The sequence below is a fragment of the Strongylocentrotus purpuratus genome, unplaced genomic scaffold (genome assembly GCF_000002235.5).
Source record: "Strongylocentrotus purpuratus isolate Spur 01 unplaced genomic scaffold, Spur_5.0 spur5_scaffold_7, whole genome shotgun sequence".
NCBI classification, from domain to species: domain Eukaryota; kingdom Metazoa; phylum Echinodermata; class Echinoidea; order Camarodonta; family Strongylocentrotidae; genus Strongylocentrotus; species Strongylocentrotus purpuratus.
This window is the reverse complement of record NW_022145613.1, coordinates 21,441,525-21,467,538: the sequence shown is the minus strand read 5'-3', so window position 1 is coordinate 21,467,538 and position 26,014 is coordinate 21,441,525. Positions and strand designations below refer to the sequence as shown.

Sequence of the window (26,014 nt, the reverse complement as noted above, 5' to 3'; positions counted from 1 at the left end):
GGAAGGCATTATTTATTCCCATGCTCACTGTGTCCCACGAGTTTGGAATAGGAACAGGGTCGAGCTGTCGGGATGATCTAAATTTGGTAATCATAAAAGATATGTATATTGTCTTACTATCATGTTATATATACATTTGTATTTTATTTTCTTCCTTTTATTTGAAAATAAAAAGGGGACAAAATTATATAAAGTATTACGAATAATATAATTTATTCTTAATTCTGTATTATATTTCAGGCGAGACATGCAGTAGTATGTTAATTTGTGTCACTCCTGGTTATTGCTATCTTTACTCTTACACTCAATTATCTATGTTACACAATAACTTGAAATTTGTTATCGAATGTACAAAAATTGAGAATGATCCTATCTGTTTGGATTGAAATCAATAAAGTTTGAATTTGAATTTGAAATTATTCCCAAAATCTCCGGTATTGGGGTACTTTTGACGCGACAAAGTCCGGCTCGTAATACACACACAAAATCGGCCCGTATTGACTTTACACACCGGACTTAGGAGGGGGGATGCTTTCAAAGGGAGGGAACATGCCTACGCGTACCCTAAATAACACTGAGTGTGGGGGTCTAATTTGAAAGCTCGTTATACACATTTAAATGAAATAAGTATGAAATAGCATGCTCCTAATATCAAATTGAAATGTAAAAATCTCTTTTGGAATAATCTTCTTACGCTCTCATTCAATTTTGCACAAAAACGGTAAATAAACTTAACGTGGATTCGAATGCTTATTTTTGTTTAAGTTGGGCGAGAGAAACTATATTATGATGAGCTCCTTCATCACGTTCCCTAACTCCTGAGAAAAGATTTGAGATGACGAAAATATAAAATTAGTCATCTAAAACAATTCAAACTACCTACATCCTTAGACCTTAACACCTAATCCTAAGAAAGAAACAGAAAACTCCAGGACAATCAAATTCGTAAAATCATTGAACTGTTAGTCCATACGAAAGCTTAATGATCCTTGTACTCATCTGCATACAACTATGTGACCGAGTATTCGTATATAATTATGTAACCATGTAAAACCATGAAACTCTCACTTCACCTGATGATAATAATTCGAAAGTGTATTCCATCCAGCGTTGTGAATTTATATATTTTCACTCTGCATCTCGTTGAGCATTGTTCCTCTTATAGCATTTTCAATATATATAATGGAAATTAGGTTAATCAAAACCTCTTGTTTTTCCACAGGACGACATGAAGAAGGAGACAAGGAGTCATAATTAAGTTACGCCCCCACTATATGCTCTCTAGCTCTCCAACTCTCGAAAAGAAAGAGAGAAGAAGGTTGAGGAAAGCCACAGTATATCGAGGTCCCGATCAGTGTGTGTGTGCGTGTGTGTGTGTGTGTATTCCTGCAGATGGTTATAATTATCTCTTTAAGTAATTTGATAGAAAGATAAGCCTAATTGTGACGGTAAACAGACGTTATCTTTAACCAATAAACGTATGATGTAAATTATATTACTATAAATTATATTTGACCAACTCAGTAATTATTAGTTCAACGATACAATATGGAATTTCCATGGGAATAGGCGCACGTGCTATACTCTTGAAGTCAGATAACGGTTTATACTAGGGCCAACCAAACTCATATAATTATATGAATTCACTTTGATATTGACAATCGGAAAGCGGTCAGTCTTTGCCTTACATTATACTTCCAAAGGAATCGGTAAGTTATCACGCATAATCTTACGCTTTATGTCCAGGTCCCGTGTCAACCAGTATATATACGGATTCTCGGCTTCACTAAAAGTAAGACACTGATTTTTTTTTCCCCTTATAAAAAGTTTAGTGATTCTGGCATCAAGTTGGCTTTCAACATCAGCTTTAAAGAAAGGGGAATAAACACACCAGGTTAAAGGGAGTACACGCCCAACGAGACGTGTCTTTCCCTTGGCCTGACTCGGAGCTAATCGGGTATAGATATACGGACGACGCGACCGCAGCAATCACATGCGTGTAACACTGACCATGTAGACTTTAAGTCGCTGACTACCGTTAATCAAGTCCATTCATTTACGTGCAGTTGTCCAAAAGAAGACGTAAATGACGTTAATCAGTATTTGCCAAGCTACTCTCCCATTAATTGAACGTTTGATGAAGGATGTAGAATAAGAAATTGATGAACTTATAAAAGTTTTAAACAATCGTGAACCCTGTGACGTACATTTTTTTAGCAACTCTCACATTTTGTAAATTATTCGACATATGTTTTACAAAAGTCGTGTATTATAGTTCGAATTAGGACACAACATAAAGTATAAATCTGTATTTGATCGATTACAACTTCAAAAATATTGCCTTTATATACTGGAGAGGAGGAAATCTAATTATGTCCAACCAATTCACAATCATAAAAATCAACTGATACCACCTCCCCCTCCTTTCCCTTACTTTGTAAAGGAGGTGGGTCAAAGATTTTTTACTTAATTCCTGAAATAATGATAATCATAAAACTAGTTTGTAAAGGGTTTTTGAATATGTTTGTGTTGCTGTTGATGTTTTAAACTGAACCTAATGGCTCGCCTTCGATGGGTCTTAGACTAAATTTATTCTTATTTTGTACCTACACCTAGTAAGTTTTGTGTTTGTGGTTATTGTAGTACATGTTCATTGTTGCTGTTAACTTTTTCTTATTGAAAAAGAAAATAACTTGAACTTTAAAAATGGCACCCAACAAGGAGATGAAGATTCTCAGCAATAAAGGCAATACGAAAGTCACTTTGTGTGTAGGAGCAAATCCGAGAGTCGTCCAACATTACATCACAATGATTTTACAAATACACCATTTTTAAATTCCAAGTGATCTCATTTGTTGGTTACTATTATTGTGTTTTAGAATCGTTTATCCTATTTCGTCTTGATTTTCATCACTGTGTTTGTCTAATGTTTGCTTTCCTTCACATGAACTTAAATCATTGTCAGAGTAAAATGGGAAATTTGTTCTATTTTATTTGTTTTCCTATTTTCAAGGTCATCTAGACATTAGAGGGCGTTGGTGATAGAAAATATTTCGCTTGTCTGAATATATGCAAATTAGGGTGTGGTGCCGAGAATGCTTAAAGGTGTGTACGTGTGGATTTAAATCAGGGCAGTTGACTAGAAGACGGAGGTTGTAGCTGGATGTGTGAGAGATCTTGAACATGTACCCTAGTGTGTTGTGGAAGTTGCTACCAGAGCCTTGATTTTGTATTCGGCGCAAGCAGTCTTTTTCCTCAGGCGACACCGGTACGAGAGGTATCCTCCATGTAGCCCAGAACCTCGATTTTCCTGCCATTGGCAAAACCATGTCAACATAACTGTAAGTAGCTTTCTATACATAACCTACGTGTGATAATGAGATTCAGATAATTTACATATTTACAGTGTGCAAGAAGCACCACGTTAGAGCAAATTAGCTCGTATGTGTAATCAAAAGTAATTATTCACGAACACGTGACGAAAGAGCCGTTCATTAACTATCGTTCTCCTGAGCGTCGTTCGATAGGGAGAATAATACGTTTATTAATATAAATGCTTTAACGCTTCATGCATAAATTTTGAAATTGTGGCGTGCGCCTGTAATCCAGCTAACAGTGGAAGTTACAAACTGATTCAGCCGAGGACGCAGGTTCGAAACTGAGTCACGTCTTTCGGATGGTGACGTTTAAAGGTTGGCATGGTCCCCAGACGTAAATAATCATACCTGATTGACACACGTCTGTAAAAATAAAACACACACACACACACTTGAAATTATATGTAAAAGAACATTTTATTTTGTGTTAATGAATTAACGCAGTACAACCTAGTAGTAATGATGAGAAACAATTTATTATCGAAATTGTTGTTCTAGAAATGACTTAATTTCTCTAACGAATTTTTATTGACATAATTCTTATAATGATTGATTAAGTTTGTGGGTCATCCTCCTTCCGACACGAGTCTCCAGGGATCTATTCCTCGTAGAAACCATGTCGGTTTTGGATCTTCTGATATAGCAATTAAATCTTACTTTTTGCCCGGGTCAGTTAGATTGGTGACCATAGTTATTAATGGAAAGAAAGTGTAGTGGAAGGAAATCATGTTGGTTTTGTTATAACCGGATAAAGAAAGTCTGGTGAAGTAACCTTTATTATTTCATCGTTTGCTTTATTCGAAAATGACTATTAGAAATAAGTGTTGAAACCGTAGAAATTAAATATCATGTATTTGGAAGGATATATTGATAATTTCATTTAAAGCCGTGTAACGAGGGACAAAAACGTTCTTCACTACAAAACTAGTAGCACGCTGAGCGTCGTCGAATTAGCATCTAAGAATCGCCGAGTCATTATATCCGGGATCTTGAAGCACATGACCGATTGCCGTAAATAGCGATTACGGGACAAGTCTCCAAGCATCGAATCGTCGTAGGAACCACACATAGGAGCATCACTATCCTGGCTGTGTAGTAAAAGCTGTGCTTTTGATTCTCAACATTTCAAACACCACTGTACAAAACTCAACTGATTTCACTAAAAATGGGTACTTTAGTGACAATTGATGACACCTAAATAGCAGTAAAATACATTTTTTTTTAACTTACTGATGTTAAAAAGAATAATTTAAAAATTCAAATTGTAAGTCTAGTGTCAAACTTTGCTTACAGCTGCATCGACATGATTGTGTACAGTCTATGCAATATTGTGTGGTGTGTGTATTTGTGTATGGGTCTAAAAATACCCGCCTCACAGCAAGCATGCAGTGCTAGAGGTCAATACGCACTAGCATTAACTCTCTATGCTTTGCTGGAGTGATAGGAACCATGTCGGTATTTGATCTTCTGATATAGCAACAACTATTAGCAAGTACCAAGCAAAAGGCTTTCGCCTTATTCGGACAATCGTCTTAATTTCGGACACTTAAAAAACCGGGAAGTTAAAGCTTATCTGCCATAGTTTACAGGAGGGATTAGACCGCCCTACAAGGTCACTGGACAGGTGGTTATCTCATCAACTCAGCTCTCAGTTCACATAAGAAAAAGAGGATCATGGGGGACCAATGGTCACCGATTAGGCATTGTTTGTTATATAGAGGGCGCAAGTAGCTACAAGTAGTGCAGTGGGCCTTTAACTGTAGACGGGACTACACTCGTGGGTATTGGAGTAATTAATTGACCGTACGTATATGTACATATTTGTGTAACAGCAGATTTCTATGAATTTAGTTGTTGATGTAGTTGTCAATAAACAGTCTGTAAAACTCATTTATGAGAGTCTGTGTGGCTATTTTGTTATATCCGGGGAAAATCTTGACAATCATTGACGTGGAATTATTAAGCATACTGCGTGACTCCATATTCGATTACATAGTCACTTTCTGATTTCGAAGTACTGATTGTTTTTCGAATATAAAGGGTGGCTTTTGCACTGGACCATCCCCTCGCCTCATTCAACGAGGCATAACAATTATCATACTGACAATTGAAACAAGTGCTGCACTCACCAACACTACAGTTATAATGTAGAGTGAATATAAGTCAAAATCTCTGCTGTTTAAAACGAAAGGAGCCCCCCCCCCCCCCCCCGATACCCTGGATATCAACCTCCTGTGTTTTTTTTTAATTGCTTTATGTCTATTTTTTGCAGACATGAAATTACTTATTGTGCTACTCGTGGCTTCTCTTGCGTCTGCCGCACTGCGCAAGGCTAAAGAACCCATCCCAGGTCGATACATCGTTAAGATGAAGGTAAAGATAGATATATCAAGAATAACTACATTCTAGTCCATTTTAACACTTTTGTTTAATTCAAAGCTGTCTTTGTACAATCAATTTCTATACAGAGAGTCCAGTTCAAATCGTGGAATAGACAGAGATATTAAACTAATACAGACACTAATTCTTCCACAATTTATGTAACTAAGCCTCCTTAATATTCTAATAAGAAAGGTAATAACAACCTTTACTTTGCAGGTGTATACGTACATTTTTCTTTCTCGATTTTTTTTCTTCTTCGAATTTCAAGACTAGAAATGTAATGAAACTTTCCAAAAAACAAGAACGGTAATATGTCATTTGCGGTTGGTCACTAAGTGCCCACACCATATACGCGCCGAACTTAAGTGGGGCGGGGAGCAGAGGGGCCAGATGCCCCCAATAATTCCAGTATATGGGGCAAATTTGACTTAAAATCTGTAATTTTTCCCAGCATAAATTCACGATAAGCCTTGGATTTCTAGGAGGTTCTCCTGGGGAAAAACACATGAAGCGGGGTTGTGTGTAGTCCGCATGGATATACAGTGCGACCCAGAAAAAACGAAACCGAGAATTATCGATGTTTTATCATAACTTAATCACAATTATAAATTAATGAATGACACATATTTGTAAAGCTTAGATCCTCCTCTTTCATTTGATACAACTCATATTTCACGCATGCGTGATTAAAAGCAATTTGAAGGAAGGAAACTTAAAAGTCATTTGGCGGGCGGTATCTGAATTTCGAAGGAAAATTCCCATTTCTAGAAAGTTCATTTTCTGCTCTTTCATAATTTATGACAACTCAATCAGGAAAAATGAGCCAGGAATAACAAAGTTCTATTTGTTTAAAGTGATGCTTGCATTTCCATAATTTGATTAAACGAATTCGTTTTCACTGACATAGACGAAGAATTCATGCATGGCTGATTGTCAATGAAACGGAGTTTTTAAATCAAATTATGGAAATGCAAGCATCACTTTAAACAAACAGAACTTTGTTATTATTCCTTGCTCATTTTTCCGGATTGAGGTGTCATAATTATGAAAGGGCAGAAACGAAATTCAGATACCGCCCGCCAAATGACTTTTTGGTTTCCTTCCTTCGAATTGCTTTTAATCACTCATGCGTGAAATATGAATCATATGAGTTGCATCAAATGAAAGAGTAGGATCTAAGCTTTACAAATATGTGTCATTTATTAATTAAAATTGCGATTAAGTTATGGTAAAACATCGATAATTCTCGGTTTCGTTTTTTCTGGGTCGAACTGTAGTACGCTGGTGTAACAAAAAGTCTTTAGGACACTGGTATTCATGAAATCGGCTGTCTTGCAAAAATAGTAGCGCGCCCATTCTCAGTCTGATATAGGTTGCTAACAAAACCGCCATAATTATGACCTATGATGTGCGCCCTTTACAATTAATGGAGATGGTGATTAAATATTAAAGAGCGTTGTAAAGAACATCGTGCGCTACTATAGTGTATTATGTTGTATCAATTCTAGTTCTGTATGAAAGCAAATGAAATGCCCCCTATAGCTGTAACAATAAACCAATAAACCAAGTTGTCTAACATATGCATTACAAACCGGACTGTGAACATAATGATATATATAATATATATATTGTTAATCGCGCGACTTTCAATACAATAATTTTCATTTACAGACCGGACAAGATGTAGAGTCCATGCTGGCAGCCTTAGGGCACACCCAAATCTACCACAAATACAAAACCGTCTTCCCTGGTTTTGCCGCCGCCCTGACAGACCGCATGCTTCAGTTTGTGAGTACATTGATTCGATTTGTGTCTAACGATTTGAAATCATTTCATGTTTACTGTCATCTGGTCAACGCAACAGATGAAGAGTGATTAAACAAAATAAAATGTATTTCCAGGGCATGTCCAAGATATTCTGCCCCATGCGTAAGATTTCAGTCTATCTATCTGATGACGGTAGGCCTATGAAACTGATAGCCCCACGAGAGTTTTTATAAAAAATGATATTAATAAAGGCTTTATGTGTTATTCACATTCCTCAATACAATTAATTAATATTAGGTAACATGCACATTGGACTTGTCCTACTGTTACTTAAGCGTAAGCATCTGACAAGCGAATACAAGACTATTGATGTACACTGTTGGTCATAATGGTGGAATAGTTATTTTTAATTACAAATTAATGGCATTTTGCCCCGACCCCAAACATAAAAAAATCCTCTATGTGGGCATGCCTTGAACCACAATGCATGACCCTACAAAGGAATTTTTCCTGTTGGGGACAGGGGCAAAATGCAATGAATTTTTGATAATTTATTGCATTTTCTTTGTTTTTTGTATTTGTGGGGGCGGCGACGTACCCTAGCCCCCGCTGTGTACAGTCATGATTCAGTGGCTAAGCAATGGTCGCGTTACTGTGAGCCACAGGATCAAAACTGTGTCAATGTGCTATATTAGTGCCCTTTTATGTGGCATTAGTCCTCATTACTGTTAGTTGTGACTTAAGGACGTAGGTCCCCTAGTTGATTAGCATCAGGCGCGTACGCAGGGGGGGGGGGGGTTGGGGGGTTAAACCCCCCCCTTTGGAAATTTTTTGTGTGTAAACCCCCTAAAAAAAACCTAAAACCCCCCCTTTTGGATTTTTTTTTTTTTTTTTTTTTTTTTTTTTTAATTATTAAAAAAAAAAAAAAAAAAAAAAAAATTATTCCCATGGCCGACCTAAAAAAGGTGACCTTACCCCCCCCCCCAACGGAGCAAAATGTCAAATTTCCAAATTTCGAGACCAAAAAAAAAGTGTCCTCTTACCCCCCCCCCCCCCCCCCCCCGCTTATTCAACGGTCGGCTGAGTCGTTGCGATTTTTTGGGACCAAAAAAAAAAAAAAATGTGTCCTCTTACCCCCCCCCCCCCCCCCCCCCCGCTTATTCAGCGGCTGGCTGAGTCGTTGCGAAATTTCGGACCGATTTATAAATGTTAAAACCCCCCCTTGAAAAAATCCTGCGTACGCGCCTGATTAGCATAGTAGCACACATGCTTTATCAGTCACGCAAAACAAACACTCGCAAATTATTATTCAATGAAATGTGAGAATGTATACTATAAGGAATAAATCATTGTCAAAATCATTCCATAAATTGGGGTAAAAATAATTATTCCACCATTAAAATACTTTGTCACAACACTATTTTTTTAAATAATATAAGACAAATCGTCGCATGGCAGGCAATTAATACTTAGCAAATTTTAACAAAAAACGAAAAAAAAACTACTAATTTTGATGATGCAGGCTCTATCTTCAGATGCGGTAGAATATGTAGAAGAAGATGGTGTTGTCCGGGCTGACGACGTGGCGTCATGGGGTCTTGATCGAATCGATCAGCTAAGTCTTCCTCTTGATGGTGTCTTTCAACCCATTGGTAACCAAGGACAAGGGGTCAACATCTACGTCATCGATACCGGTATCCTCATTGATCATCAAGATTTCAATGGCAGGGCCTCTGTGGGCTTTGACTACGACAATGGAACGGTAATCTCACTTAATTTTTGGTTGAATCCTGGATAATCGAGTAATTGTAAATGTGAATCCCCAGGAGGCTGTGTGTACCTTCATTTGCCAAGTCTCATGCACACCATCGGCGGCGGTCTCGGGAATGGGGACACGTATGGTGGAAGGGGGTGGGACTTGCTCGAGTCTCTCTTTGCTTTAAGTACGGCGGCATATAGCTCCGGATTTTGACAGAATTGTGCACTTTTGTCTAAAAAACACATTTTTGGTACAGTTGTTAAATGGTATGTACTGAAAAATATAAACATGGAAGCACTTTTAATAAAGACATTATGAGAGTGATTTTAAGTAAAATGCAAAGGTAAAACTATTACAATTACGTTCCGAATCACTCATCGTTAGCCAAGGTGTGGTGACCGTTCATCACACTGTGAATGCGTCTCATTCCTGATTGATATCTGAGGATCCATATCCGTAGGCCCTAGGCGGAGCGTCTTACAAGAGGGGGGGCGGCAACAACAAAAAGGGGCACTTTCTGGGAAAAGGGGCACGTTTAAAGGGAAACTTCAACGCGAACATTTATGTATACATTTATTGTAGTTGATTGTAATTACATTATCAGGGATGATATCTATATTTGTTTTTCTCTTTACATGGTTCACGATACTTTGTAGTTGGGTGTGATATGGTCCGAATATGAACTTGCGTGATCTTGCGTACTTGGTGATCTTATAAAGAGATATAAACACAAATCCTCGGTGATGACTTTTGAACACAATCTAATCATAACACTAAAAGGACCTTTTATAATTAAGTAACATCGATATATCGACTATAAATGCGAGCGACCGAGCTTTGGGGAAATTAAAGAATAAGAGATTCTAAGTCGCTTTGAATTAGGGGCACATGTTAAGGAGAAAGGAAAAGGAGACACTTCTCAAAAGGGAAAAGGACACTTGTTAGAAAAGAAAAGGAGCACGTGTCAGATTTTAAAAAAAGGCAATCGCCAGAGGTGGGTGAAAAGTGCACTAATGAGAATGGAAAAATGGGCATCTGTCGAAGGAAAAAGGAGCACCATTTTAATAGGGGCGTTTATCAGAGGTGAAAAGGTGCATTTATGAAAAATGGAAAGGAGCACTTATTATTCAATTCAATTTAATTCAAATCAATAATGGTTTATTCATATGACGTTCTGGCAGCCGAAGCTAAATTGCAGGTCATTTATACAAGGTAAAAACATAATGATATTTAAAATACACTGAGCATTATACATGTTGACATAAAATAAAATTAATGACATAAAAAGGATAAAAATACTAGACACATTTAAACACATAATAGGCAACATCATTAAACATAAACATATACAAAAATACATGAAGCTTACTTTTTTTGAATAATAATCGTTTAAGATACGAACAAAATAGGGAATATAGCTATTATTAAAGCGACTGGTTTTACAAATTAATTGAGAATATTTCTGTACATTTCGTAAATTAAATTTAACAATTCTTTGACTTGGTAGCCATAACGAGCCCAAATCATGCTTTTCTAATTTAATGGCGAAATCAAAACAAAGTTTATTCCTACGTTCTTCCAACGTTAACAAATTGCACAATTATTCTGTAGAGCATGATTATATGTTTCATAATTAAGTCCCAAAATAATTCTACATGCCCGTTTTTGTATTCGTTCAATATTATCTGTTTGTTTACGCGTTAGGTTGAAATGAAAAAGTGGTGCACAATACTCTAAAATTGGTCTTATGTATCCAGTATAAACAATAACGAGATCACGAGATTATTAAAGGGAAAGGAAAAATCATTATGAAGGAAAAAAAGGGCAGTTGTTTAAACATGTCCTTTTCAGATTTGTACAGGGGCAATTATCAGAGGTAAAGGGGGCACTTCTCAGAGGTGGTATATTTCGATTAATACATGTGCATGTTTATTTCATGTAATAACGGACCAGAATGACCATGTCCGAGTGTGCAGCCAAATTAGGCCGTTTGACCAGTTAAAAAATTGAATGCTATTTATCGTGCTTTCATTCAACAAATTCATAGAAATAGTATGACAAATATATTATTACTGGAATCTCTTTTTTATGTCAGTCGGAATTAGTTTACATGACTGGCCAAGAACTTTTATCATGAGTTATGTCATAAATTTGGTGAAGCGCAAATTTTTTAGTGTGTTACTCTTTTCTTTTTCTTTTTCTTTTTTCTGGCTCGTCATATTTTCTTTCAAAATCAAAGACTTGAATGTCTTCTTCATTCCCTTCTACTACAGGGAATCGACTGCAATGGCCATGGTACGCACTGCGCAGGCACTGTTGCAGGCACTGCTTTCGGCGTCGCCAAGTTGGGTCACGTGATAGCAGTACGCGTTCTAAACTGTTTCGGAAGAGGCAGCTGGGCTGACATTATCTCAGGTATACCAAGGTTATAACATTTCCAAAATTACAAAATGTATTAATCCATTTAGCACATCAGATATCAGAAAAGTCTTTGTACATAGGAGGTGGCCTTTACGATAACCTTGATAAACTTAACAATGAGTGGCATCAAAAGAAAAGTGAGAAAGACAACATTTTGTTTTGATATACAGTTTCTCACAATGTGCTAAATGTCAAATTCCTCTTTGTTTGGAAATAGCATTTCCTTCCCGACTGCAAATTCTTATAAGTCCGCCATTTCATTTGCTGTGATAGCGTTCCCTTTTTCATGATTTTACGTGTGCCCAATATTACGCACTTTCTCCTTATTCGTATAGAGTGGCGCGGATCCAGGATTTCTTGGGGGGGGGGGGGCCAAATTTGAAATCAATTTGAAATTTAGTGTGCCGAAATTTAAAAATCAGTGGGGGGGGGGGGGGGTAAGCATTTTTTTTTTGCCCTCGAAAATTTGAAAAATCGCACCCCCCCCCCCCCCCCTTGAGCGTAAGGGGGGGTTGGGCATCTCCAAAAAAAGGTTTTTACGAGTTTTTTTTTTCTCTCAGGGGGGGGGGGCGGGGGGGGGGGGGGCTCGCCTGGATCCGCCACTGGTTTACATATAGTATGGGCAAACCCATGGGTGTACGGGGCCAAATTTGAGAGCTAGGGTGCTGACGACTTTTTCCCGAATAAGGAACCTTCTGGTCTGTGAATTTTGTCTAAAGAAAATGTTACTGTTTCTATATAAATCTTCGAGACTTTCGAGATAGGATGTAAAGATTACAGGTTCGAGCTAGCACTTCGTTGCCCAAATAATGAGATGACATATGCCCAAATATTGGTCATTTCAAAATTTCTGGAGGGGTGGTAAACTAGCCGGTTAACCCCCTCCTCCCCCCCCCCCCCCTCCCCCCTGCCCCCTCTCCCCTCCCCTCCCCCTCCACCTCATGCTGCACATCTACCTTACTCTCGTACAAGGTCGTGCTTTAAATGATCTGAACATTATTTTCTTTATTATGTAGTTTTTTAGGGCACTCGCATGACAATTGGCTTTCGGGTAATTTCTGATCTTACTGAAAAAGTTGGTTATAATAATAATAATAATTACATTTATAGGGTGCTTTATACAAGCGCATGGGTGGTACTGTCTAACTCAGTATAATTATTCAACACGTTCAATAGCTTAAAAGCAACAAAATAACATAAAATATTACTAATACAATACAATCCAGTTGAATGGAATCTACTACTTGTGTGCGCCTCCAGTATACTCTAACTGATTAAAAATGTAGGTTTTGAGAAGGGTTTTTAATGATTCAATGGATGGGGCATTTTGAATATGGGATGGGAGTTTGTTCCAGGGGGCGGGGGCGATCGATGAAAAGGCACGGTCATCAAACGGGTTTTTGTTCGTGGGCCGTGAATGGTGGAAGATGAACGGAGGGATCTGGCAGAAGAGATGGATCGAAGGGTGACTAGGTCAAGAAGATATTTAGGGGCAAGGTTATGTCTTATTTTGTATGAAAGAAGTAGAGTAATCTTTTAATTATGGATGTCTTGAACATTACTAATTTTGAAAGGTTGCGAGTGGGTAGCAGGCAACGCAGTGTTTCCTGCTGTTGTATCTATGTCTCTTGGTGGAGCCGAGAGTGAAAGTGTAGATGATGCTATCCGTGCCATGATTAATGCTGGAATCAGTGTATCAGTGTCGGGTGGTAACGATGACTTCTCATCATGCCGCAAGTCTCCTGCAAGAACACAGGAGGTAAACACCAGACCTTATAATGCATTTTATTTAAAGAGATTCCTTACAAAATCCATTTTCAAATTAACGACTCAAGTACACTGTATTCCTAATCAAATTCATTTTCTTTTTGATAGTGAAGCGCGAATATCCGGTAACAAATCTAAGGCAAGTTGATGTATACATTGTAATCATTTGACACACTGGCAGACGAATACGTTATAAGCTTTACTTTGGATATTAATTGGACCATCTCAAACTCGGTTCATGATGCCTGTTTGTCGAATCCTTAAACAGGGTGCTTTCTCCTAAAATAGTTAGGCCTAGTCTAAATTAAACAGATTAATCAAATTTGTATTTGGACCATCTTTAAAAAGATGGTTTAAGTACTTGAAATAATATAGGTGTATGTTAAACATAGACAAAATCAGTTTAAAAATATCAAATCATATTTACGTATTTACGTGCTATCCAATAGACAGATGACTGTTTTAAACTTTGAGGGCCTTGTAATATCGGGCAAACAAGAGTTAAGCATGCATGGAGCTCCATCACCTTTAGAGTAATTATTTCAAAACGTAGAGAGCAGGACCCTTTCATTTAAAGGTACTATGTCCCTTTTGCAGGCCAAAAAATGAAAAGGTTAATGGCATTCGAAAGATAATACTAATTTAGAACTCCCCTTAAAAAATGGGGCTTGAAAATGTCTTTAAGTGTGAAAATAACGACTATTAGTTATCAAATCGACTAAGGAGCTAAAGAGCCAATAAGTAATAGTCTTGATTTCCAGACCATTGTACCGCTTGGTCGTACATTTTATGCTGCGCAAAGATTCAATCAGTTTAATTTTGGCCATTACAAGAAGTGGGTTATTGATGTAGACAAATCCGTTACAGCTCATGTTATGTATTTTATTACCAAAGAAGAAGAAAAAGCCTGTCAGTCACTCAATACTGACAATAGTGTCTGACAGTGAAGTCTAGCAAGTAAACGGGTTTCCTTGCATAATTTGAATGTAGGACACTGCCATCGTTTACATTTCACAGATAAGACATACATGACATATTCAAAATTCCTGCATGCAAAGTTCTACAGAATTAGAGGTTGGCTGCAAAAGGAACATAGTATCTTTAAAGGGGTATAGGTGAAAAAGTAGTGAACCAATAATATATTTTCCCTACATATCAGGCTATCACTGTGGGCGCCACCGACTCTGCTGATGTCCGAGCTAGCTTCTCCAACTATGGCACCTGTCTCGATATCTTTGCTCCTGGTGTCGCTATCACATCAGCGTGGTACACCTCCGTCGATTCAACTAATACCATCAGTGGTACATCCATGGCAACACCCCACGTAGCTGGTCAGTTTTCTATCGTTTTCCCCTTTGTAGAGATGAAGTTATACAGTACATTGGGTATGTTTACCACTGTGACCATTAAACCCTTTGAGGCATCAATCTATTTCAAAGAAATCCGAATGGTCGAAAGCATTGAAAATAACGGAATAGATTTATAACACTTATTTTCCATTTTTCATCTACAATGCGTCGGACGGAGCAGAGCCAAATATGCACATAGATTCACTAACTCAGTTTCAGTTAGACACGCCCTGCCGAACATTTATGTTGTTGATGAACACAACAGTGCGTACGTATGCTCAACAAACACATGTGCCAAATTGTATCCAACTTGAACCGAGTTGGCCTTCTATATCGATTGCTCCGAGCCTGCCTTTTTTGAAGTCATGGCACCCTTTGAAGAATAATATTAAAAAGATTCGCGTCACCCCAATCCCAAATTCACCACAGAAGATTAATTTTGCATCACTCTGGCACTCATCAAGTGCCATGTAAGCATGTACGGGCACAATAAATTTTGATTCAAAATTTCACTTTCTTTTTTTCTTCTTATAAATAATATGGAGAAAAAGGTAGGTCTATGCAGGAGCAATTCATATTTTAGTTAATTTTTTTTAATTTTTAATCACATTATTTGCTCAAAATTGTTATGCTAACCATCCCACAACCTATTAAATGTGGGAACATTAGGTTCTGTTTGAAAGAAATCTCCAACATAGTTCAGCAGTCGTTTTACATGGCGATCATTTTGAAAAATGGCAGCCATGTTTTTATCAGCAGATTATTTTCCAGGTAGTCCACCCAGAAATTGTGCAGGTAATTGATGCCATTATCGCGATTACTCGAGAACCAATGAGCGGATTTTGGCCAAGTATGTATGCGCTTTTATGAAGTGATTATGTTTTGGGTGAAAGAGGTGAAAGTTCAGAGGTCTTAGTATAGGGCTATGAATGTGTTGGAAATGCCTAAAAATATATCGTTACCGCGATAACTTGAAAGCATCTCAAATCAGACTTGGAAGAAATATATGAATGAGCGTGCAAAGTTGAACTGATTGGATTTTAGGCGTAAGAGATTGAAGGTTAAAGGTCACATGGTCATATCATTTATATAATGAATACCTGAAAATATCTTACCATGATATTTAACTTGAAAAAGTATCAAAGCATTTAAACCAATCGTTGATGAGTTTGTATGTCACATGATTATCCTTCAACTACACACAGGAGACGGAGGCATCTAAGAAGCGCAGTCTCGTTCATTTTGTTGTTTTCTCGTTCTCATAATTTTTTATAGAGGTTTTGGAATTAGAACATTCGGTCTCGTAGGTCATCGGTCTCATGGGTTGTCGGTTTAGGATGTTCCTCGAAGCTGAGATTATTATATGTAATTTCGGTCAGTCGTACTGTATGGTGTCTTTCATTAATAATACATTTGTTTTGTTCATGGAGAATATCTGTTTTTGTCCATGTTACTGATCCATCCGAACCTATCAACTTAACTAACAGGTGCTGCAGCTATTTTCCTTGGAGATGATCCTACTATGACTCCAGCCGATGTCAAAGCATCTATTCAGATCAAGTCCATAGCTGGTGTTGTTGGTGATCCTCAAGGAGGCTCGCCAAATCTCCTTCTCTACATGGGTCAGGGTTCTGGTGGACATCCCTGGACCCTACGATGACGGTAGGATTGGATATTAGCGGTGATGCACCTGATTCACATATCCTCAAAAAAAAACAATGATCACATGTTTTTGTATACACATCACATTTTCACTTGGAAGCCCAAGGGGGGGGGGGGGGATGGGGGTAGGAAGTTTAACCCCCCCCCCCCCCCCTTGGGCTGCCAAGTGAAAAATGATATGTGTCCAGACCCGCACAGTATTAGTAGATGTTAGTAGATGGCAGGAAAACATTACTTATGGGGGTTCAAAATAGCAACAACAAAAATCGTGGACGATGCTCCGCATGTTAGTAGATACCAGGAAAACATCGATACGGGAGTTAAAAATAGCGCCAAAAAAAAAAAATCGCTTCGCGGCTCGTGGACGATGCTCTGCATTGCGTCAACCCCCCCCCCCCCCCCCCCCCCCCCCTGGGCAAAAAGCTAGGTCCGCCGCTGCTAGGTCAACTTAAGAGTGAAAGGAGCTGGTGGTTATATTTTGTATGTCTCCTCCCCACCAGTTCCAAGTACAATTACAGACGAAACACATGACATCGCATGACATGTCGGAGCCATGTTCTTGATAATGTGACGTATCATGTGACGATTTACAGTATGATTGATAAATCTGCAGACTTATAGAGAGAAACAGTTTTTCCCCACCCTCTTGTCTAATAGTTTGTCAATTTCAAAATGATTACAATAACAAAAATAAGAGTTTGGGAAACATCAACAATTTAATTTCTTCCTGCATGACTTGGTACATAAAAACCTCATTGCCAAAGGAAGGGTCATTAGCAATTTTTACTTTTAAAAAGTTCATCAATATCGTATCATTTGCATTTTGCTTAATTTTGCACCAATTTTTGATTTTCTGCTTCCACTTAGATCCCTTTCTATGAATCATGGCGATTCTCATCGATCTCGCGTCGTTTAAACAAATATCAGTTCATATCCATATTCATATTCCGCCTAAAGAATAGTATCTTTTGGTTAAAATTGGACTTCTTTGACGTAATAATTGATATCATTACGATGCAGGATGCGGTGGAAATTTCAGCGATCCTTCAGGCTCGTTTGCCAGTCAGCATTACCCGTATAACTATGAGGAAAGCGTAACATGTGACTATCTTGTTTGGAATCCTCTTATGTTTCCTGTCATGGTCGATGTGGATGACTTCAATCTCGAGGCCTCAACCGCATGCCGTTTTGATTCGCTCTCGGTGAGTGATGGCAATTGTTAGTGGTATCATACGACCTTGTGATATAACAAGTCTCATGTATTACGTCATTATTTTTATGTCCAGTATGTTTCCATAAATTTGGTAGCGGTTGTGGCAATTTCAGGCCGATACCATCAAGATCTAATTGGATTTTAGTAAAAATGCAATATATATTTGTAAATCAACATGGAAACAAATAGTAAACAATGTTATGTATATGTATATATTTCAAGCTTCCACCTATATATGGTGAAAAGCCATAAACGACAAAGGAGAAACAAAACCCTCTTTGCTCTCCATCCTTCTCACCTACAGATCTATGATGGGTCAGACACATCAGCTGACCTGATCGGGGTATACTGCGGTACAGAAGGCCCTGGTATTGTTACAAGCACTGGAAGCAGCTTGTTCTTGAGAATGGAATCTGACATCACAGGAACACGAAGCGGCTTCCACGCTAAATATATCTCACAAGGGGAAACAGGTGGTCAGTATCGTCTTGAATGGATAAAATTCGGTCGAAGTCCGGTTAAAGTGATTTCGGGGGGATATCTCCAAATACAAATAACAATGTTAATATGCAGATCCTCCCCGATAGCGAAATCATCACCCTGCTCGGTTTTCGTTTTTTGGTTGTACGGCTGAAAGATCTTCCCTATATCAAGTGCCCAGTGGTATCATCCAAACCAGACGCTAACTTTAATTTCATTTCGGACTCACTTTGGGTATAATATAAAGTTACTGGGCGAGTTCTCAGTTTTCGCTTGTTTCACATGTCTGTAGTCTTCGTGTCGGAATTATCATATATCATATTCACATGTCCGCCGGGTACTTTTTCATACTTGTTTAGGGTGAGTTTTGTTAGAATCCTCTCGACGTCTGGAGAATCTGCATTCATGATCCATTCAAAGCACCATTTCCACTTCAGTAATACATAGACGTCTATACATTCGAACAATTGCTTTCTTATGGTATTCCATTCAGGTTATTTTACCAGTGGCTAGTGGCGGATCCAAGAATTTCTTACCGGGGGGGGGGGGCGGGGGGCACAAAATCGCATGAGGTGAAATATATGAAAAACGATGGAGCAAAGCGACAGAACGAGGCGTCAGCGACGAGGGAGCGGAGCGACCAAACGGGACGGGTCTGGGAGGGGGTCAGAATTACCGCATTAAGCGCATTTTCAGGCACTCCCTGGAGTAATATGACGTAAAATTGCTTGCTTCTACCCTCTCCAAGAGTAGTGATCTTTTTAAATTTAAGACCCACATTTGGCGCATTAATGTCCACCGGCACTTTCTGGAGAAAAAAACGAGGCCTTCTGATTGGTTAGAAGTTAGAAAAAATGATCTGTCACGTCGCGAGACGTTGTATATGCTTCTTTGCTGCACAATGCACAAAGACGGTGGTCTGGTACCTCACAGTAGTACTTGAAAAAATTATCTCGAGTGTATGAACTGTGTTTTTATCAGGGGCGTCGCTAAACCTTTTTCGGGGGGGGGGGCGTGTAGAGGCCACCGATTACCGACAAAACTAGCCACCAATTACCGACAAATATATAAATGCCAATGTCCCAATGTCTACAAATTTAACCCTATAAACCAGGGGCCGCGAAACGCAGAAGCTTTGACACTTAATTAAATTATTAGAGAAAGAAGACGATTCGTTGAACCGTTCTCGACTCTTAATCATAGTCTGAATTTAGTTGCCCCCCTCAAGCGCGAAGCGCGGAAACTTTGACGTTTCATTAAATTATTACTCTTAATCGTTGTCTGAAGCGAAGCGCGGAAGCTTTCACGTTTCATTAGATTATTAGAGAAGGAAGACGATTTGTTGTACTGTTCTCGACTCTTAATCCTTGTCTGAATTCAGTTGCCCCCCTCTCGCGCGTATCGTGGAAACCTCGACGTTTCAATTAATTATTAGAGAAAGAAAACGATTCGTTGTACTGTTCTCGACTCTTCATCCTTGTCTGAATTCAGTCCTCCCCCCTCCCGAGCGAAGCACGGAAGCTTTGACGTTTAATTAAATTATTAGAGAAAGAAGACGATTCGTTGTACCGACTATTAAACATTTTATGAATTTTCAACAAAAAAATCTTCGTCCGATAAAAAGTCACATTGGGAGGGAAAACAATTGCCGGCCGACCGACATAATACATCTCACCGACTTCAAACTTCTGCATTGATATAGTATACACGAGGATTGAGCAAGAATACCGACACAGGGGACCCGACACAGCAACATAATTATCTATGCGTATCTTTCTTGCCCCCTCGACGTGATGACTCCACCCGAAATCCCCCTCTCTCTCTCTTACTCCTACCCCTCTTCTCTCAGGCTCTTACCCCCTCTCTCTCCTCTGTTTCATCCCCCTTCTTTTCCTTTTCTTTCTTTTCCTTTCTTTCCTCTCCTTCCTCTTTTTTCTCTTTCCTTCCTTTCCTTTCTTGTCTTTTTCTTTTTTCCTTTCTTTCCCTTTCCCTATCATTCTCCCCTTCCCTTTTCTCATTTTTCCCGACAATATCCTGACAGGTGGGGGGGGTGTCGCACCCCCACACACCTCTTTAGCGACGGCCCTGGTTGTTATCCCATTATTTTTCTTTTTTTTTAAGGCAATTCCTCATGCTCTCGACCCTCTCTTCTATCGTTGTTTAATTCTCTTTCATTTGTTTTCCTTTCTCGCCAAAATTCTCTCTCCCCCCCCCCCTCTTTTTTTTTGGGGGGGGGGGGAGGGGGGCCACACGCCTGACAAGAGGGACCCCATATTATGCACAATGAAAAATTGTGTGCCCCCCCCCCCGCCCCGTTCTTGAGAACATTATTATCATTTTTCCCCTGTATTCCTTCTTCGCCTTTTTTGTCTCCTCTCTCTCTCCCCCTTTCTTCCTTCCTCCTCTCCTTTTTCTCCTCTCCCCTTTTCTCTCCTCTCTCTTCCCTTTTGTTTCTTCCCCCTTTTTTTCATTCCCCCTCCTTTTTCTCCTTTCCCCCTCCCCCTTCCCCCTTTCTTTTTTACCGGGGGGGGGGGGCACGTGTCCCCCTGAATCCGCCACTGGTTACCATATATATCCTCAAATATTGGACAGCCCCGCATTTATTTATAAGATGATTCAGTGAACAAAATTATCATTGTTCGACATTATCAGTTGATCATCAGCAATCTGGTAAATGATGTACCCCTACCAAAAAGATCAGCCCTCATCATCTGATCTTTTCTTCCATGTGTAGGCTGTGGAACCAATTTCACCTCGCATGCTGGGTTTATATCCTCACCAAACTACCCTGAAAAATATGACAACAACGCGGACTGTACTTTCAGCATTACAGGAGAGGCTGACAAGAACGTCACTGTTGCCTTCGATCATTTCGACGTCGAGCAGCATACGGATTGTGACTACGACTCACTGAAGGTACGTCTGCTTTTATATACAATTTGTGCTCCTCAGTTTTCCTGCTTGATTTTCTGCACAATTGGTGTTTCAACTGCACATTAATTCATAATAGCAGGGAGTGGACCCAGAAGATTCATCGGAAGTAATGACAATTTTGATTTCCAGTGAGTTTTTGTAAATAGAACTTTGTGAAGTCTCTCATCTGCTAATGTAGGCTATACTATGCTAACTGACAGCACATACGGGATGCCAGTACACTGAATCTGTATGCACTGATGACAATGGAGATGTTCCGGAAATCAAGAATGGGCCTCCCTGCATGGCTTCCATTAACCCACATTCTTTTCCTTTTTGGATTTGTAGTATAGACTTCCGGGGGTGGGCTGCTAGAAAATTTGCACCCCGTATTCGATCAGGTATATAATAATCTACATTTCATGCGATTTTCAGCAAAATTAAGGCAAATGGGAATTAGCGGCGAATGTATTAAAGCCCAAAACCCCATTCACCGATATACTCTCCACGTTATTCGCTATGAACGAAAATATTTGTTCTGGACAGTGGTTGATATGCGCTCAAATAAAACCTTTTTAATGTCGGCTGCTAGAATTTTTGCACCCCGTATTCGATGAGGTATATAATAATCCATAGGCGCCGGAAGTGGGGGGGCAGGGGGGGCAGCTGCCCCCCCCCAATCAAAAAAGTGGGGGGGCAAAACGCATTTTTGCCCCCCCAAAACGCCCCCCCCCCCCCTCCAAAAAAAAAAAAAAAAGCAGTAAAGGAGTAAAGATGGTTTGTATTTTTAACCCAAAAGAACATAACAATAATAAAACCTGAATTAAATGACGCATGAAATTCCATTCAAAGAAAAGGAAAGTTAACAGGAATTAAATTTCCTAAACATTGCGCATGCTACCTATATTTATCAATGGAGGTTTTTATAATAGCGATACGCGCATATCGTAGACATATTGCGAGAGAATGGGAAAGCGTGTCTGTTTTTTGTTATAGGGGTGAGAAGCTTATGAGCCCCTGAACGCTGGCGTACTGAGGGGGGGGGGGGTATTTTTTTTATTCGATACCAGTGATTTACAAATGTTGCTGAAATGACATGATTTTCCGGTATATTTTCTCTTTTTTTTTGTAAGTCATACCTTTTTATGCGTTTGTTGGAAAATTAGAAATTCCCAAATTTACAGTCGGGCGAAAAATATGCTTATTTAGAAGCATTTATGTTAGGGTCTGCAGAACGGCCGGGCTCGGGGACTCGTGCCACCCTCAATTGTTGAAAAAGTTTGTTACAGAGAAAAAGAAAGAAAGAGAGAGAGAAAAAATAAGTGACCTTCTAATGTCACAAATGAGGTATCAAAATATGCTCATCTGACCGTAATTAAATACCTAAAACCCCCGAGCTTCCGGGGGCTCTGCCCCCTGGACCCTAACAAGGGCCCTAAGGCGGGGCCCTGGATGCTCATCTGACCGTAATTAAATGTCTAAGACCCCAGAGCTTACGGGGGCTACGCCCCCAGACCCCACCAAGGGCCCTAAGGCGGTCCCCTGTATGCTCATCTGACCGTTATTAAATACCTAAAACCCCTGATCTTCCGGAAGCTCTGCCCCCCAGACCCCACCAAGGGCCCTAGGACGGTCCCTTGTATGCTCATCTGACCGTAATTACATACCTAAAACCCCGAGCTTCCGGGGGCTCTGCCCCCTTGAATCCCACCAAGGGCCGTAAGGCGGGGCCCTGGATGCTCATCTGACCGTAATTAAATGCCTAAAACCCCAGAGCTTACAGGGGGCTCTGCCCCCGGACCCACCAAGGGCCCTAAGGCGGTCCCCTGTATGCTCATCTGACCGTTATCAAATACCTAACAAAACCCGAGCTTCCGGGGCTCTGCCCCCTGGACCCCACCAAGGGCCCTAAGGCGGGGCCCTGGATGCTCATCTGACCGTAATTAAAGGTCTAAAACCCCAGAGCTTACGGGGGCTCCGCCCCTAGACCCCACCAAGGGCCCTAAGGCGGTCCCCTGTATGCTTATCTGACCGTTATTAAATACCTAAAACCCCCGAGCTTCCGGGGGCTCTGCTCCCTGGACTCTCCACCAATTAGTGGCCTGCCAGTGTCACAAATAAGGTATCTAAATATGCTTATCTGACCATAATTTGAATGCCTAAAACCCCTAAACTTCTGGGGGCTCAGCCCCTGGACCCCACGCCATTTTACGCTCTACCTGATTGTTAATAATCCACTTTGAAAAACGTTCCGCGGGGCCTGCCCTGCATGTAACGTGTAAGAGTGATGGTGATGCAGATTTCTCTTCTGCCCCCCCCCCCTTCCAAACGTTTTTGCTCGTTACGTCACTGCCCCTGGAAGGTGAGCCCCTGGAATGTTTGCCCCCCCAATCCCAAACTGCTTCCGGCGCGCCTGTAATAATCTACATTTCATGTTTAAGCACATTTAAAGCAAATGGGAAATTAGCAACGAATGTATTAACCCCCACCCCTTTCTATATACTCTAGACGTTATATGCGCCAAACGTTTAGATTTGTTCTGGACATTGGTTGATATGCACTCAAATAAGACCTTTTTAACGTCGGCTGCTAGAAAATTTGCACCCCGTATTCGATCAGGTATACAATAATCTACATTTCATGTGAGTTTAAGCACATTTAAAGCAAATGGGAAATTAGCAACGAATGTATTAATCCCCACCCCCTTCCAAATACTCTAGACGTTATATGCGCCAAACGTTTATGTTTGTTCTGGACATTGGTTGATATGCACTCAAATAAGACCTTTTTAACGTCGGCTGCTAGAAAATTTGCACCCCGTATTCGATCAGGTATATAATAATCTCCATTTCATGTGATTTTCAGCACATTTAATGCAAATGGGAAATTAGCAACGAATGTATTAACCCCCACCTCATTCTATATACTCTAGACCTTATATGCGCCAAACGTTTAGGTTTGTTCTGGACATTGGTTGATATGCGCTCAAATAAAACCTTTTTATTGTCGGCTGCTAGAATTTGTGCACCCCTTATTCCATGAGGTATATAATAATCCACATTTCATGTGAGTTTAAGCACATTTAAAGCAAGTCTGCACTATAAGACTACCATAGGCCATGTACTATAGCTGCTCCTGACGCAACCAGTAGGTAGCTGGGCTAGGCTTCTCTCAAGGCACAATGATTTTTTTGATAAAGTGTCAAATTAGGGTCTGTGCTTGCAGACTAGGGGTGTGCCGCTCTAATGGGTCACCTTTTCAACAACAAAAATCCCTAAACATGCGTCCAATTTTTCACAAAACTATCCCTAAACCACACATAGCTGCATTACTATCCTGGCCGTGTATTAAAACCTGTTCTATTGATTCTCAACATTTCAAACACCACTGTACAAAACTCAACTGATTTCACTCAAAATCGGTACTGTACGCATTAAACTTGACTCTCTATGCTTTGCTGGAGTGCCCTAAACATGGGTCCGGTTTTTCAATATTACCTGAAAAATGGGCTTAACTTCGAGAAAAATCTCCCCAAAATGCCCCTTAAAAATGGGTAGGAGTTTCGAGGTTTGAGCGGCACATTACCGTACAAACCAAATCTGAGTACCCCCCCCCCCCCTGGAGTAGACTAGCAGCATGCATTAATTCATAAAGCCTGTTCATTGGATAAGAGGTTGTTATGAAAAGAAATGGTTCACTTACTTAGGCGCGGATCTAGGATTTCTTAGGGGAGGGGGTCCAACTTTTTTTTATTTTGCTCCCCAAAATTTGAAAATCGCACCGGCCGAAAAGTGGCTCAGTGGGGGGGGGGGGGGTAGTGAGCACACTTTTTTTTTTTGGACTTCGAAAATTTAAAAATTTGCACCCCCCCCCCCCAAAAAAAGGTAAAAATCACGTGTTTTTACACCCCCCCCCCCCCCCCCCCCCCCCCCCTATCCGCCACTATCCGCCACTGCACTTACCCACTGGAAATACTTGAAAATTCCATCTCTTATTATGTGGCTTCTATTCGGCTTCTAATGATTATTGTGATTAAGTGTTGGGATGATGTATTACGTATTATTGTGGTCCGGTCATGATTTTCTAAGGGTTATACAACACGGTATGAAATTGCCCTTGACAAAGTCTTTGAGATCGTGTTGTATAATCATGTTTGTAATCAGTTGTAAACTACACACATTTAACGATGACGCATATTTGCGATACAATTTGGTCTAGATCTAGATGTGGGTGAAAGTGAACATAATCTTACAAAACACTATATCACTCACATTTATAGAACTATGAAACCCTATATGGAAAGGGGAGAGGAGGGGTAACAATCTCACTTTTATTAGCGTGGAGCATGTATCGAATCACCATGTATGAGGGCACTCCTATTTTATGGTATCCAACATTTCCCACATTAAATTGTGTTGAATGTCAGACCAAGGGTACATGCTTTCGGGTTACCGAGAGCATGGGGTTGTATTTAACAATTATAATGATAAATTACAATTGTCTTGCTAACTTGATTAACTTCTTATTATTCTCATTTCAGATATATGATGGCGATACGGATGAGGGCTCTCCTCTGGCTACCCTGTGCGGTATAGACATGCCTAATCCGGTCAGTTCAACAATAGGTTCTGGGCTCTTCTTCCGATTCAAGTCTGATGCTAGTGTCACTCGCACGGGCTTCAGCGCTTTTTTCCGCGTTCAATAAATCTTCTTAAATAGTCAGTGTTAGATGGTCATGCATGGTCACGGATTCGGTAAAGATGTGATTTTCTTCAGTACAAATTTTAGTAAAAATTAAGTAGTATTTCGAGTAGGATTACAACCTTATTAGAGAACCTAATAACTCGTTTCATAACCAAATATTTAAATCGATTCTGCGCTTGTCTGCAATTAATATCACGCTATATTCATGTAGTCTGCAATT

General features: G+C 39.8%; 2 protein-coding genes across 4 annotated transcripts; both read left to right on the top strand.

The window, feature by feature from the left end:
• The first annotated feature begins 1,577 nt into the window (after positions 1-1,577).
• LOC585281 (aqualysin-1) lies at positions 1,578-18,115 on the top strand. 3 transcript variants are annotated; one of them, XM_003729800.3, is made up of 10 exons: positions 1,578-1,709; positions 5,650-5,750; positions 7,431-7,547; positions 9,049-9,288; positions 11,559-11,700; positions 13,281-13,465; positions 14,633-14,804; positions 16,310-16,484; positions 17,505-17,686; positions 18,002-18,115. In XM_003729800.3, the coding sequence occupies exons 2-8, from the start codon at positions 5,652-5,654 to the stop codon at positions 16,480-16,482; spliced, it is 1,128 nt and encodes a 375-aa protein (XP_003729848.1). In that variant the 5' UTR covers positions 1,578-1,709; positions 5,650-5,651; the 3' UTR covers positions 16,483-16,484; positions 17,505-17,686; positions 18,002-18,115. The 3 variants fall into 3 exon arrangements, with proteins under 3 accessions (XP_003729848.1, XP_790207.3, XP_030830739.1); XM_785114.5 differs by lacking the exon at positions 1,578-1,709 and adding an exon at positions 3,183-3,341; XM_030974879.1 differs by lacking the exons at positions 1,578-1,709; positions 5,650-5,750 and adding an exon at positions 3,183-3,341.
• On the top strand, positions 17,624-25,795 carry LOC115919882 (tolloid-like protein 2). The gene is made up of 4 exons (XM_030974466.1): positions 17,624-17,686; positions 18,002-18,173; positions 20,912-21,093; positions 25,631-25,795. Exons 1-4 carry the CDS (start codon positions 17,624-17,626, stop codon positions 25,793-25,795), a joined length of 582 nt encoding a protein of 193 aa, XP_030830326.1.
• Positions 25,796-26,014: the final 219 nt, after the last annotated feature.